Source organism: Pristiophorus japonicus, chromosome 14, assembly GCF_044704955.1.
Source record: "Pristiophorus japonicus isolate sPriJap1 chromosome 14, sPriJap1.hap1, whole genome shotgun sequence".
In the NCBI taxonomy this organism is placed as follows: domain Eukaryota; kingdom Metazoa; phylum Chordata; class Chondrichthyes; family Pristiophoridae; genus Pristiophorus; species Pristiophorus japonicus.
This window is the reverse complement of record NC_091990.1, coordinates 118,479,135-118,493,946: the sequence shown is the minus strand read 5'-3', so window position 1 is coordinate 118,493,946 and position 14,812 is coordinate 118,479,135. Positions and strand designations below refer to the sequence as shown.

At 46.0% G+C, this 14,812-nt stretch overlaps 1 protein-coding gene across 1 annotated transcript in view; it reads left to right on the top strand.

Moving 5' to 3' along the window:
* The window catches only part of LOC139280065 (uncharacterized), a 69,090-nt gene extending 66,401 nt beyond the window's left edge, over positions 1-2,689 (top strand). The window contains exons 4-5 of the mRNA XM_070899547.1: positions 1,506-1,621; positions 1,932-2,689. Of these exons, the coding sequence (XP_070755648.1) occupies positions 1,506-1,621; positions 1,932-2,160 (345 nt within the window). The 3' untranslated portion in view covers positions 2,161-2,689. The remainder of the gene's footprint in view (positions 1-1,505; positions 1,622-1,931) is intronic.
* The last annotated feature ends 12,123 nt before the right edge of the window (positions 2,690-14,812 follow it).

Genomic DNA, 14,812 nt, shown 5'->3' with positions numbered 1-14,812 from the left:
ATAGGTGGGGCATTCACACAAAGAAACCAGCATATGGACAGAGGCAATCACACAACTAAATCCCCATGTAGACAGGGAAAATCACAACTAAATCATCATATAGACGGGCAATCAAACAACTAAATCATCATATGGACAGGAAATCACACAACTAAATCCCAATATAGACAGGGGAAATCACAACTAAATCATCATATAGGGTTAGACTTTCCATTATTGTGCAGATCGCCCAAAAATGGGCGTTATTTCCAGCGTTAGCATTTATTATGGGTTTTGAGAGCGCGGATTATCGACCATTTTTAAACCCGCTAGTTTCCACTTTATAATATGGGCCTTAGCAGGAGCGATGTGAAATGGGTGTTAGCATTTTTTTTTCTTCTATCGTAAAATGTCGCCGACCTTAGCAACATCATAGCAACAGTCTTTTTCTGCGTTTCTGGAGGTCAGAGGTCATCAACATATGCGCGGAAGAGGAGAGAGAGAGAGAGAGCAGAGAGGAAGAGAAAGCTTGTCTGGGTTTTGTGACTATTGCTGTGTAGGTGTTTTTGGTTTGTTTGGTGACTATTGTAGGAGTCTTGAAGGATTTTCTGAAGAATATTCATTACTACTATCGCTATTGAGTCCTGTGAGAGAGAATTATCTGTCAGAAAAGTAGAAAAAAATGGAGGGCATGGAGGAGGTGAGAGGTTATGATGTGGAAGTGGGGGAGGCTGATGAGGGGAGTGAGGTTGGAGAGGAAGTGGAGATGGGAGGTAGAAAAAGAGCAAGGCGATTCTTAGACGAGGCAAATGCTGCCCTCCTGCAGGAGGTCGAGTTACATTGGGGCCAATTGACCCGGGGTGCGCGTGGGAAGCCTACCCCAAAGGTATACCAGAAAATCTGGTCTGAAACTGCTGAGGTGGTGACGTCGGCGACACACGAGGTTTCTGAGGGCAACCAGTGCCACAAGCGCTGGAACGACCTTGTTGGTTCCGGCAGAGTATTACATTTACTTATATATTTATATAATTGGAATTGTAAGTGTAATGAGTCAATAAATTCAAGTCTGATGTATTGCAGTTAGACCGGCAATGTTTTACTCAAATCCGACGTTTACGGTGTAGGTGTTTAGGTTAATAATGATAATAATAATATTAGTAATACTAAATTATAACATCTGATGATTATTATCAATATCTGTAGTGGAGGAAATGCATCCGGGAGGGCGCTGAGCACCTCGAGTCTCATCGCCGAGAGCATGCAGAAATTAAGCGCAGGCAGCAGAAAGAGCGTGTGGCAAACCTGTCCCACCCACCCATTCCCTCAATGACTATCTGTCCCACCTGTGACAGGGACTGTGGTTCCCGTATTGGACTGTTCAGCCACCTAAGGAGTCATTTTTAGAGTGGAAGCAAGTCTTCCTCGATTCCGAAGGACTGCCTATGATGGTATCAATATCTGTGACAGTACCTAGCAATCATCTTACGCAATGATCTAATGCCATGTCGTGCTGTTACCTTTTGCAGAAGAAGCTTTCGAAGAATAGGGCCGAGCAGCGGCGCACGGGTGGCGGCCCACCAGTGATCGGTGAGTTGACGGACATCGAGGAGTGGGCGCTGGCACTAGTAGGGATCCACAACCGGTCAGTCACCCGTGCAGCAGCAGAACCTGTTGTTATGCCACGCGAGTAAAGTATACACCATTGCGTGATGTAAAGTCAATAGATGCCACACCCACTCATATCTGTATAATATATGATAGATGATTGATGAAAGTGTTATGTAATTAATGATGGGCTCATGAAAATCATTGTAATGCAGAATTTGATTATATTCATTAAATGTGATGTCTGTGATTATTTTTATAGCTGCTCTCGTGCATATGTAGCGTTTGAATTCTCCTGTGACCCTAGCACCCCCTTCTCCTCTAATTACCTCATTTATGTTCTGTAGCTCAGCCAAGAGCGCAGTCACTGTCAACAGGCAAGGTGCGGATCCGGCGTCAGCGGTGGATCGTCGTTCTGATGTTGAGAAGCCCCGAATATCGCCCGTTGAGCTGCAGATTATCCTCTCCACTGAGGACAGTGAGGACGTGGAGGAGGAGCCTGCAGCAGCAACATCAAGAGCAACCACACCAATTTTAGTGCTCCTGCGGCCATGTCCTCCTCCACCGTGGAGGTAGTGGGCCCAAGCACTTTGCCGCTGGGCACCCCAAATGTCTCTATGCCGGCGCCAACCCCGCGGAGATTGGTTCGGTGCAGCAGGACTGCTCCATGATCAGCAGATCTCAGTGCGGACATGGTAAATTTGTCCAGGAGGAGTGCTGAGATTAGTCAGCAGCTCCTCCAGGCAATGGGGGGTATATCCGATCAGATGGCCACACTATCCGCAAACATGAACGAGAAAATGACGCGGATAGCGGTGGCCCTGGAGGCAATAGCCAGGAACACTGGTGCCAGAGGGCTATCAGTGTTCCCGGAATGTGGCACTGAACTCCAAGGTGCTGCACCCCCATTGCCAATGACACATACGAGCCAGGAGGAAGCTCTTGCTTCTGGCTCAGAGGACGTTTCCTCCTTGGGAATGTCCTCTCCAGCATCTGGCCAAACAGCGGATTTGCCGTCATCCCCACCAATGAAGCAGCGCTTGAGGAGCACTGCAGCAAAGCTGCTTGGAGTTGGGAGGGGAAGGGGAAGGGGTAGAGGTGGGGTGAAGATGCGGGGAGGAAAGGAAAATGAGGTGCATGGCCTCAGGTAGGCATGGAGTTGGAGTTCTTACACTATTGTTGTTGTTGCTAGTTTTTCAATGTTGGGAGGATGGGGGGAAGGGGCTACCTTGTTGTATTTGTATTTGCATTTGTGTTATTGTGTTATTGGAAATGTTATAAATGTTATGTTATAAATTTGTTGTGGGGTGGGGTGGGGGAGGGGGTACTGTTGTGTTTTTTTGAGTAATAATAAATAATTAGAAATTTTACCATTACATTTTTTTTTATTTAACTTAACGTTGTTGAGCATTTTCTCAGATAGCTGTAACGTTAAACACTGGTGATTCCTTACCATGAAAGGGGATAATTAAATGTAACTTGAATCAACTTTAACTTTAACTGTCACCAATGTATGAGCTGCAGAAGCAGCTGTCTTGCAGCTTTGTAAATACCACCAACGTTATTTCAAGCAAAGCGCTCATTTATGAGCTGCTGGTGTAAGAGTCTTGCAGCTATGTAGCCACCACGGGCCCTTTCCTGTGGTCTACAGGGGGGTGGGGGCATGGTTTCAACGTAAGCCTGATTGTATGCCCCAAGGTCATCGTCCACCTCCTCATCCTCCTCTTCCTCTCTCTCCTGAAGTGGACCGGCAGTCCATTCTGGCAATTCTTGTCCCCTCCTGATAGCCAAGTAATGCAGCACGCAGCACACCACCACGAATTGAGCTACCTGCTCAGGGTGGTATTGTAACTCGCCTCCTTAGTGCTCCAGGCATCTAAAGTGCTGCTTAAGCACTCCTATTGTCTTTTCGACGGTATTGCGTGTGGCTATGTAGCTTACGTTGTATCGCTTCTCAGCCTCTGTCTGGGTCTTATGCAGGGGGGTCATCAGCCAGGTGGTGAGGCTATATTCTTCGTCACCAAGCATCTAGAATTGACCTTGTGGCTGACTGGTAAACATGTCAGATACAGCGCTCTCACGCAGGATGTGAGCATCATGGATGCTGCCCGGAAATTTGGCATTTACTACCATTATAATTTGCTTGTGGTTAACAACAAATGGCACAGGAGTGGGAGCGGGAGGTCGAAGCCCATATAAAAGGGCGCGGAGTTCATGAGGAGCCACAGGAATGGGCGCAGGAGGTTTAGGCCCATATAAAAGGGCCCGAGAGTCGGGAGGAGCCAGTTTGTTTTGGGACAAAAAGTTTAAAAAAATCAAAATCGAAGTGTGACATCACAGCCAAGCGGATAAGTGACTGGCTGGTGGATTGGTGAGTATTTTTCTTTTTCTTTTTCTTTTTCTTTTCCTTTTCAGTAGGAAACCTTTGGCATTGTTGTAAGTAGGAACTGCCAGTAAATGTATATGATCTTTATTATCTAAGGAGAGCCAGTGTTTTGCTAAGGTTTAGAGTTTAGTTCTACTCGATAGTTACGAGTGTAACTAGAGGGTTGGCAGAGCAGCTCAGTCCCATGGATTGAGCATCCTGTGGCATGTGGGAAGTCCCAGAAGCTTCACGCAGCCGAGGCAACCATGTGTGCAGGGGGTGTCTCCGGCTGCACCAACTCGAGCTCTGTATTTTGGAGCTTGAGCGGCAGTTGGGGCCACAGCGGTGCACCCATGAGATTGAGAGCACCGTGGATAGCACGTTTCTAGAGGTGGTCACCCCACAGCTTAAGAGTGTGCAGGCAGATGGGGATTGGGTGACCCCTGGACAGAAGAGGAGGACTAGGCAGGTAGTGCAGCAGTCCCCTGAGTCCATCTCACTCTCCAACCGGTACCGGTGGGGGCGATGATGGCTCTGGAGAGTGCAACCAAGTCCATGGCACCACAGGTGGCTCTGCTGCACAGGAGAGGAGGAAAAAGAATGGAAGAGCTACAGTGGTAGGGGATTTGATAGTCAGGGGAGCAGACAGGTGTTTCTGCGGCCGCAGACGTGACTCCAGGATGGTATGTTGCCTCCCTGATGCCAGGGTCAAGGATGTCACTGAGCGGCTGCAGGGCATTCTGGGGGGAGAGGGTGAACAGCCAGAGGTCGTGGCCCACATCGGTACCAATGACGCAGGTAGAAAGAGGGACGAGGTCCTGCAGACAGAGTTTAGAGAACTAGGAGAGAGCTTAAAAAGCAGGATCTCAAAGGCAGTAATCTCCAGATTACTCCCAGTGCCACAAGTTAGTGAGTACAGAAATAGGAGGATAGAGCAGATTAATACGTGGCTGGAGAGATAGTGCAAGTGGGAGGGCTTTAGTTTCCTGAGGCATTGGGACCGCTTCTGGGGGAGGTGGGACCTGTACAAGCCGGACGGCTTGCACCTCAACAGAGTTGGGACTAATATCCGCGCGGGGGAAGGGGGGGCGGGGTTTGCTAGTGCTGTTGGGGAAGGTTTAAACTACCGTGGCAGGAGGATGGGAACCTGAAAATGGATTCAGTATGGAGGGGAGTAAAGCTGGAATTAGAAAGCAAAAATAAAGAAAGTGAGTTTGAAGGAGAGAGGAAACAGCAGGAAAAAAGGGTAAAAAAACAAACTCAAAGGCATTTTGTCTAAATGCACGTAGCATTTGCAACAAAATAGATGAGTTGATGGCACAAATTGAGACAAATGGGTATGATCTGATAGCCATTACAGAGACGTGTTTGTAAGGTGACCAGAACTGGGAATTAAATATTCAAGGGTACTTGAGAATCCGGAAGGACAGACCGAAAGGAAAAGGAAGTGGGGTAGCTCTATTGATAAAGGATGGAATCACTGCAATAGTAAGAAACGATATTGGCTCAAATGAAAAGGGTGTTGAAACAGTTTGGGTGGAGATAAGGAACAGTAAGGGGAAAAAGTCACTGGTGTGCGTAGTCTATAGGCCCTCTAACCGAAGCAACTCTGTTGGTTGGAGCATAAACCAGGAAATAGTGGAGGCTCGTAAAAAGGGACAGCAATAATCATGGGTGATTTTAACCTCCGTATTGATTTGACAAATCAAATTGGTCAGGATAGCCATGAGGAGGAGTTCATAGAGTGCATAAGGGCAGTATGTAACGGAACCAACCAGGGTACAGGCTATCTTAGATCTGGTCCTGTGTAGAAACATAGAAACAGAGAAAATAGGTGCAGGAGTAGGCCATTTGGCCCTTCGAGCCTGCACCACCATTCAATATAATCATGGCTGATCATGCAACTTCAGTATTCCATTCCTGCTTTCTCTCCATACCCCTTGATCCCTTTAGCTGCAAGGGCCACATCTAACTCCCATTTGAATATATCTAATGAACTGGCCTCAACAACTTTCTGTGGTAGAGAATTCCACAGGTTCACAACTCTCTGAGTGAAGAAGTTTCTCCTCGTCTCGGTCCTAAATGGCTTACTCCTTATCCTTAGACTGTGACCCCTGGTTCTTGACTTCCCCAAAATCGGGAATATTCTTCCTGCATCCAACCCCGTCAGAATTTTATATATTTCGATGAGATCCCCTCTCATTCTTCTAAATTCCAGTGAATATAAGCCTTGTCGATCCAGTCTTTAGAAACATAGAAAACATAGAAAATAGGTGCAGGGGCAGGCCATTCAGCCCTTCTAGCCTGCACCGCCATTCAATGAGTTCATGGCTGAACATGAAACTTCAGTACCCCCTTCCTGCTTTCTCGCCATAGCCCTTGATCCCCCGAGTAGTAAGGACTTCATCTAACTCCCTTTTGAATATATTTAGTGAATTGGCCTCAACTACTTTCTGTGGTAGAGAATTCCACAGGTTCACCACTCTCTGGGTGAAGAAGTTTCTCCTCATCTCGGTCCTAAATGGCTTACCCCTTATCCTTAGACTGTGACCCCTGGTTCTGGACTTCCCCAACATTGGGAACATTCTTCCTGCATCTAACCTGTCTAAACCCGTCAGAATTTTAAACGTTTCCATGAGGTCCCCTCCCATTCTTCTGAACTCCAGTGAATACAAGCCCAGTTGATCCAGTCTTTCTTGATAGGTCAGTCCCACCATCCCGGGAATCAGTCTGGTGAATCTTCACTGCACTCCCTCAATAGCAAAAATGTCCTTCCTCAAGTTAGGAGAACAAAACTGTACACAATACTCCAGGTGTGGCCTCACCAAGGCCCTGTACAACTGTAGCAACACCTCCCTGCCCCTGTACTCAAATCCCCTCGCTATGAAGGCCAACGTGCCATTTGCTTTCTTAACCGCCTGCTGTACCTGCATGCCAACCTTCAATGACTGATGTACCATGACACCCAGGTCTCATTGCACCTTCCCTTTTCCTAATCTGTCACCATTCAGATAATAGTCTGTCTCTCTGTTTTTACGACCAAAGTGGATAACCTCACATTTATCCACATTATACTTCATCTGCCATGCATTTGCCCACTCACCTAACCTATCCAAGTCACTCTGCAGCCTAATAGCATCCTCCTCGCAGCTCACACTGCCACCCAACTTAGTGTCATCCGCAAATTTGGAGATACTGCATTTAATCCCCTCATCTAAATCATTAATGTACAATGTAAATAGCTGGGGCCCCAGCACAGAACCTTGCGGCACCCCACTAGGCACTGCCTGCCATTCTGAAAAGTACCCGTTTACTCCTACTCTTTGCTTCCTGTCTGACAACCAGTTCTCAATCCACGTCAGCACACTACCCCCAATCCCATTGCTTTAACTTTGCACATTAATCTCTTGTGTGGGACCTTGTCGAAAGCCTTCTGAAAGTCCAAATATACCACATCAACTGGTTCTCCTTTGTCCACTTTACTGGAAACATTCTCAAAACATTCCAGAAGATTTGTCAAGCATGATTTCCCTTTCACAAATCCATGCTGACTTGGACCTATCATGTCACCATTTTCCAAATGCGCTGCTATGACATCCTTAATAATTGATTCCATCATTTTACCCACTACTGAGGTCAGGCTGACCGGTCTATAATTCCCTGCTTTCTCTCTCCCTCCTTTTTTAAAAAGTGTGGTTACATTGGCTACCCTCCACTCCATAGGAACTGATCCAGAGTCAATGGAATGTTGGAAAATGACTGTCAATGCATCCGCTATTTCCAAGGCCACCTCCTTAAGTACTCTGGGATGCAGTCCATCAGGCCCTGGGGATTTATCGGCCTTCAATCCCATCAATTTCCCCAACACAATTTCCCGACTAATAAAGATTTCCCTCAGTTCCCCCTCCTTACTAGACCCTCTGACCCCTTTTACATCCGGAAGGTTGTTTGTATCCTCCTTAGTGAATACCGAACCAAAGTACTTGTTCAATTGGTCTGCCATTTCTTTGTTCCCCGTTATGACTTCCCCTGATTCTGACTGCAGGGGACCTACGTTTGTCTTTACTAACCTTTTTCTCTTTACATACCTATAGAAACTTTTGCAATCCGCCTTAATGTTCCCTGCAAGCTTCTTCTCGTACTCCATTTTCCCTGCCCTAATCAAACCTTTTGTCTTCCTCTGCTGAGTTCTAAATTTCTCCCAGTCCCCGGGTTCGCTGCTATTTCTGGCCAATTTGTATGCCACTTCCTTGGCTTTAATACTATCCCTGATTTCCCTTGATAGCCACGGTTGAGCCACCTTCCCTTTTTTATTTTTACGCCAGACAGGAATGTACAATTGTTGTAATTCATCCACGCGGTCTCTAAATGTCTGCCATTGCCCATCCACAGTCAACCCCCTAAGTATCATTCGCCAATCTATCCTAGCCAATTCACGCCTCATACCTTCAAAGTTACCCTTCTTTAAGTTCTGGACCATGGTCTCTGAATTAACTGTTTCATTCTCCATCCTAATGCAGAATTCCACCATATTATGGTCACTCTTCCCCAAGGGGCCTCGCACAATGAGATTGCTAATTAATCCTCTCTCATTACACAACACCCAGTCTAAGATGGCCTCCCCCCTAGTTGGTTCCTCGACATATTGGTCTAGAAAACCATCCCTTATGCACTCCAGGAAATCCTCCTCCACCGTATTGCTTCCAGTTTGGCTAGCCCAATCTATGTGCATATTAAAGTCACCCATTATAACTGCTGCACCTTTATTGCATGCACCCCTAATTTCCTGTTCGATGCCCTCCCCAACATCCCTACTACTGTTTGGAGGTCTGTACACAACTCGTACTAACGTTTTTTGCCCTTTGTGTTCTGCAGCTCTACCCATATAGATTCCACATCATCCAAGCTAATGTCCTTCCTAACTATTGCATTAATCTCCTCCTTAACCAGCAATGCTACCCCACCTCCTTTTCCTTTTATTCTATCCTTCCTGAATGTTGAATACCCCTGGATGTTGAGTTCCCACCCCTGATCATCCTGGAGCCACATCTCCGTAATCCCAATCACATCATATTTGTTAACATCTATTTGCACAGTTAATTCATCCACCTTATTGCGGATACTCCTTGCATTAAGACACAAAGCCTTCCGGCTTGTTTTTTTAACACCCTTTGTCCTTTTAGAATTTTGCTGTACAGTGGCCCTTTTTGTTCTTTGCCTTGGGTTTCTCTGCCCTCCACTTTTCCTCATCTCCTTTCTGTCTTTTGCTTTTGCCTCCTTTTTGTTTCCCTCTGTCTCCCTGCATTGGTTCCCATCCCCCTGCCATATTAGTTTAAATCCTCCCCAACAGCACTAGCAAACACTCCCCCTAGGACATTGGTTCCGGTCCTGCCCAGGTGCAGACCGTCCGGTTTGTACTGGTCCCACCTCCCCCAGAACCGGTCCCAATGCCCCAGGAATTTGAATCCCTCCCTGCTGCACCACTGCTCAAGCCACGTATTCATCTGCGCTATCCTGCGATTCCTACTCTGACTATCACGTGGCACTGGTAGCAATCCCGAGATTACTACTTTTGAGGTCCTACTTTTTAATTTAGCTCCTAGCTCCTTAAATTCGTTTCGTAGGACCTCATCCCTTTTTTTACCTATGTCGTTGGTACCAATGTGCACCACGACAACTGGCTGTTCTCCCTCCCGCTCCGAGACATCCTTGACCCTTGCACCAGGGAGGCAACATACCATCCTGGAGTCTCGGTCTTCATATGTCAGTCCTGCTATCCCGGGAATCAGTCTGGTGAACCTTCGCTGCACTCCCTCAATAGCAAGAATGTCCTTCCTCAGATTAGGAGACCCAAACTGTGCACAATATTCAAGGTGTGGCCTCACCAAGGCCCTGTACAACTGCAGGAAGACCTCCCTGCTCCTATACTCAAATCCTCTCGCTGTGAAGGCCAACATGTCATTTGCCGCCTTTACCGCCTGCTGTACCTGCATGCCAACTTTTAATGACTGATGTCCCATGACACCCAGATCTCGTTGCACCTCCCTTTTTCCTAATCTGTCACCATTCAGATAATATTCTGCCTCCCTGTTTTTGCCACCAAAGTGGATAACCTCACATTTATCTACATTATACTGTATCTGCCATGCATTTGCCCACTCACCTAACCTGCCCAAGTCACCCTGCAGCCTCTTAGCATCCTCCTCAGAGCACACACTGCCATCCAGTTTAATGTCATCTGCAAACTTGGAGATATTACATTCAAATCCTTCGTCGAAATCATTAATGTATATTGTAAATAGCTGGGGGCCCAGCACTGAACCTTGCGGTACCTGACTAGTCACTGCCTGCCATTCTGAAAAGGACCCATTTACTCCTACTCTCTGCTTCCTATCTGCCAACCAGTTCTCTATCCACATCAATACATTACCCCCAATACCATGTGCTTTAATTTTGCACACTAATCTCTTGTGTGGGACTTTGTCAAAAGCTTTTTGAAAGTCCAAATACACCACATTCACTGGTTTTCCCTTAGCCACTCTACTAGTTACATCCTCAAAAAATTCCAGAAGCTTTGTCAAGCATGATTTCCCTTTCATAAATCCATGCTGACTTGGACCGATCCTGTCACTGCTTTCCAAATGCGCTGCTATTACATCTTTAGTAATTGATTCCAACATTTTCCCCACTACCGATGTCAGACTAACCGGTCTATAATTCGCTGTTTTCTCTCTTCCTCCTTTTTTAAAAAGTGGGGTTACATTAGCTACCCTCCAATCCATAGGAACTGATCCAGATTCTATAGAATGTTGAAAAATGGCCATCAATGCGTCCACTATTTCTAGGGCCACTCCCTTAAGTATTCTGGGATGCAGATTATCAGGCCCTGGGGATTTATCGGCCTTCAATCCCATCAATTTCCCTAACACAATTTCTTGACTAATAAGGATTTCCTTCAGTTTCTCCTCGCTAGACCCTTGGTTCCCGAGTATTTCCAGAAGGTTATTTGTGTCTTCCTTAGTAAAGACGGAACCAAAGTATTTGTTCAATTGGTCTGCCATTTCTTTGATCCCCATTGTAAATTCACCTGATTCTGACTGCAAGAGAACTACACATATCTATAGAAGCTTTTGCAGTCAGTTTTTATGTTCCCAGCAAGCTTACTCTCATACTCTATTTCCCCCCTCCTAATTAAACCCTTTGTCCTCCTCTGCTGAATTCTAAATTTTTCTTAGTCCTCAGGTTTTCTGCTTTTTCTGGCCAATTTATCTGCCTCTTCCTTGGATTTAACACTATCCCTAATTTCCCTTGTTAGAGCTGCAGAACACCAAAGGGCAAAAAACGTTAGTGGGAATTGTGTACAGACCTCCAAACAGTAGTAGTGATGTTGGGGAGGGCATCAAACATGAAATTAGGGGTGCGTGCAATAAAGGTGCAGCAGTTATAATGGGTGACTTTAATATGCACATAGATTGGGCTAACCAAACTGGAAGCAATACGGTGGAGGAGGATTTCCTGGAGTGCATAAGGGATGCTTTTTTAGACCAATATGTCGAGGAACCAACTAGGGGGGAGGCCATCTTAGACTGGGTGTTATGTAATGAGAGAGGATTAATTAGCAATCTCGTTGTGCGAGGCCCCTTGGGGAAGAGTGACCATAATATGGTGGAATTCTGCATTGGGATGGAGAATGAAACAGTTAATTCAGAGACCATGGTCCAGAACTTAAAGAAGGGTAACTTTGAAGGTATGAGGCGTGAATTGGCTGGGATGGATTGGCGAATGATACTTAAGGGGTTGACTGTGGATGGGCAATGGCAGACATTTAGAGACCGCATGGATGAACTACAACAATTGTACATTCCTGTCTGGCATAAAAATAAAAAAGGGAAGGTGGCTCAACCGTGGCTATCAAGGGAAATCAGGGATAGTATTAAAGCCAAGGAAGTGGCATACAAATTGGCCAGAAATAGCAGCGAACCTGGGGACTGGGAGAAATTTAGAACTCAGCAGAGGAGGACAAAGGGTTTGATTAGGGCAGGGAAAATGGAGTATGAGAAGAAGCTTGCAGGGAACATTAAGACGGATTGCAAAAGTTTCTATAGATATGTAAAGAGAAAAAGGTTAGTAAAGACAAACGTAGGTCCCCTGCAGTCAGAATCAGGGGAAGTCATAACGGGGAACAAAGAAATGGCGGACCAATTGAACAAGTACTTTGGTTCGGTATTCACGAAGGAGGACACGAACAACCTTCCGGTTATAAAAGGGGTCGGGGGGTCTAGTAAGGAGGAGGAACTGAGGGAAATCCTTATTAGCCGGGAAATTGTGTTGGGGAAATTGATGGGATTGAAGGCCGATAAATCCCCAGGGCCTGATGGACTGCATCCCAGAGTACTTAAGGAGGTGGCCTTGGAAATAGTGGATGCGTTGACAGTCATTTTCCAACATTCCATTGACTCCGGATCAGTTCCTATGGAGTGGAGGGTAGCCAATGTAACCCCACTTTTTAAAAAAGGAGGGAGAGAGAAAACAGGGAATTATAGACCGGTAGTGGGTAAAATGATGGAATCAATTATTAAGGATGTCATAGCAGTGCATTTGGAAAGATGTGACATGATAGGTCCAAGTCAGCATGGATTTGTGAAAGGGAAATCATGCTTGACAAATCTTCTGGAATTTTTTGAGGATGTTTCCAGTAGAGTGGACAAGGGAGAACCAGTTGATGTGGTATATTTGGACTTTCAGAAGGCGTTCGACAAGGTCCCACACAAGAGATTGATGTGCAAAGTTAAAGCACATGGGATTGGGGGTAGTGTACTGACATGGATTGAGAACTGGTTGTCAGACAGGAAGCAAAGAGTAGGAGTAAATGGGTACTTTTCAGAATGGCAGGCAGTGACTAGTGGGGTACCGCAAGGTTCTGTGCTGGGGCCCCAGCTGTTTACACTGTACATTAATGATTTAGATGAGGGGATTAAATGTAGTATCTCCAAATTTGCGGATGACACTAAGTTGGATGGCAGTGTGAGCTGCGAGGAGGATGCTGTGAGGCTGCAGAGCGACTTGGATAGGTTAGGTGAGTGGGCAAATGCATGGCAGATGAAGTATAATGTGGATAAATGTGAGGTTATCCACTTTGGTGGTAAAAACAGAGAGACAGACTATTATCTGAATGGTGACAGATTAGGAAAAGGGGAGGTGCAACGAGACCTGGGTGTCATGGTACATCAGTCATTGAAGGTTGGCATGCAGGTGCAGCAGGCGGTTAAGAAAGCAAATGGCATGTTGGCCTTCATAGCAAGGGGATTTGAGTACAGGGGCAGGGAGGTGTTGCTGCAGTTGTACAGGGCATTGGTGAGGCCACACCTGGAGTATTGTGTACAGTTTTGGTCTCCTAACCTGAGGAAGGACATTCTTGCTATTGAGGGAGTGCAGCGAAGGTTCACCAGACTGATTCCCGGGATGGCGGGACTGACCTATCAAGAAAGACTGGATCAACTGGGCTTGTATTCACTGGAGTTCAGAAGAATGAGAGGGGACCTCATAGAAACATTTAAAATTCTGACGGGGTTAGACAGGTTAGATGCAGGAAGAATGTTCCCAATGTTGGGGAAGTCCAGAACCAGAGGTCACATCTAAGGATAAGGGGTAAGTCATTTAGGACCGAGATGAGGACGAATTTCTTCACCCAGAGAGTGGTGAACCTGTGGAATTCTCTACCACAGAAAGTTGTTGAGGCCAATTCACTAAATATATTCAAAAAGGAGTTAGATGAGGTCCTTACTACTAGGGGGATCAAGGGGTATGGCGAGAAAGCAGGAATGGGGTACTGAAGTTGAATGTTCAGCCATGAACTCATTGAATGGCGGTGCAGGCTAGAAGGACCGAATGGCCTGCTCCTGCACCTATTTTCTATGTTTCTATGTTTCTATGTTAGTCACGGTTGAGCCACCTTCCCCGTTTTATTTTTACGCCAGACAGGGATGTACAATTGTTGAAGTTCATCCATGTGATCTTTAAATGTCTGCCATTGCCTATCCACTGTCAACCTTTTAAGTATCATTCGCCAGTCTATCCTAGCCAATTCACGTCTCATACCATCGAAGTTACCTTTCTTTAAGTTCAGGACCATAGTCTCTGAATTAACTGTGTCACTCTCTATCTTAATGAAGAATTCTACCATATTATGGTCACTCTTTCCCAAGGGGCCTCGCACAACAAGATTGCCAATTATTCCTCTCTCATTACACATCACCCAGTCTAGGATGGCCTGCTCGCTAGTTGGTTCCTCTACCTATTGGTCTAGAAAACCTTATACACTCTAGGAAATCCTCCTCCATCGTATTGCTACCAGTTTGGATAGCCCAATCTATTGTAGATTAAAACCGCCCATGATAACTGCTGTACCTTTATTGCACGCATCCCCAATTTCCTGTTTGATGCCATCCCCAACCTCACTACCACTGTTTGGTGGTCTGTACACAACTCCCACTAGCGTTTTCTGCCCTTTGGTGTTCCGCAGCGCTACCCATACAGATTCCACATCATCCAAGCTAATGTCCTTCCTTACTATTGCGTTAATCTCCTCTTTAACCAGCAACGCTACCCCACCTCCTTTTCCTTTCTGTCTATGCTTTCTGAATATTGAGTTCCCAGCCTTGGTCACCCTGGAGCCATGTCTCCATAATCCCAATTGCATCATATCCGTTAACAGCTATCTGCGCAGTTAATTCATCCATCTTATTACGAATGCCCCTCGCATTGAGACACAGAGCCTTCAGGCTTGTTTTTTTAACACTCTTTGTCCTTTTAGAATTATGTTGTAATGTGGCCCTTTTTGATTTTTGCCTTTGATTTCTCTGC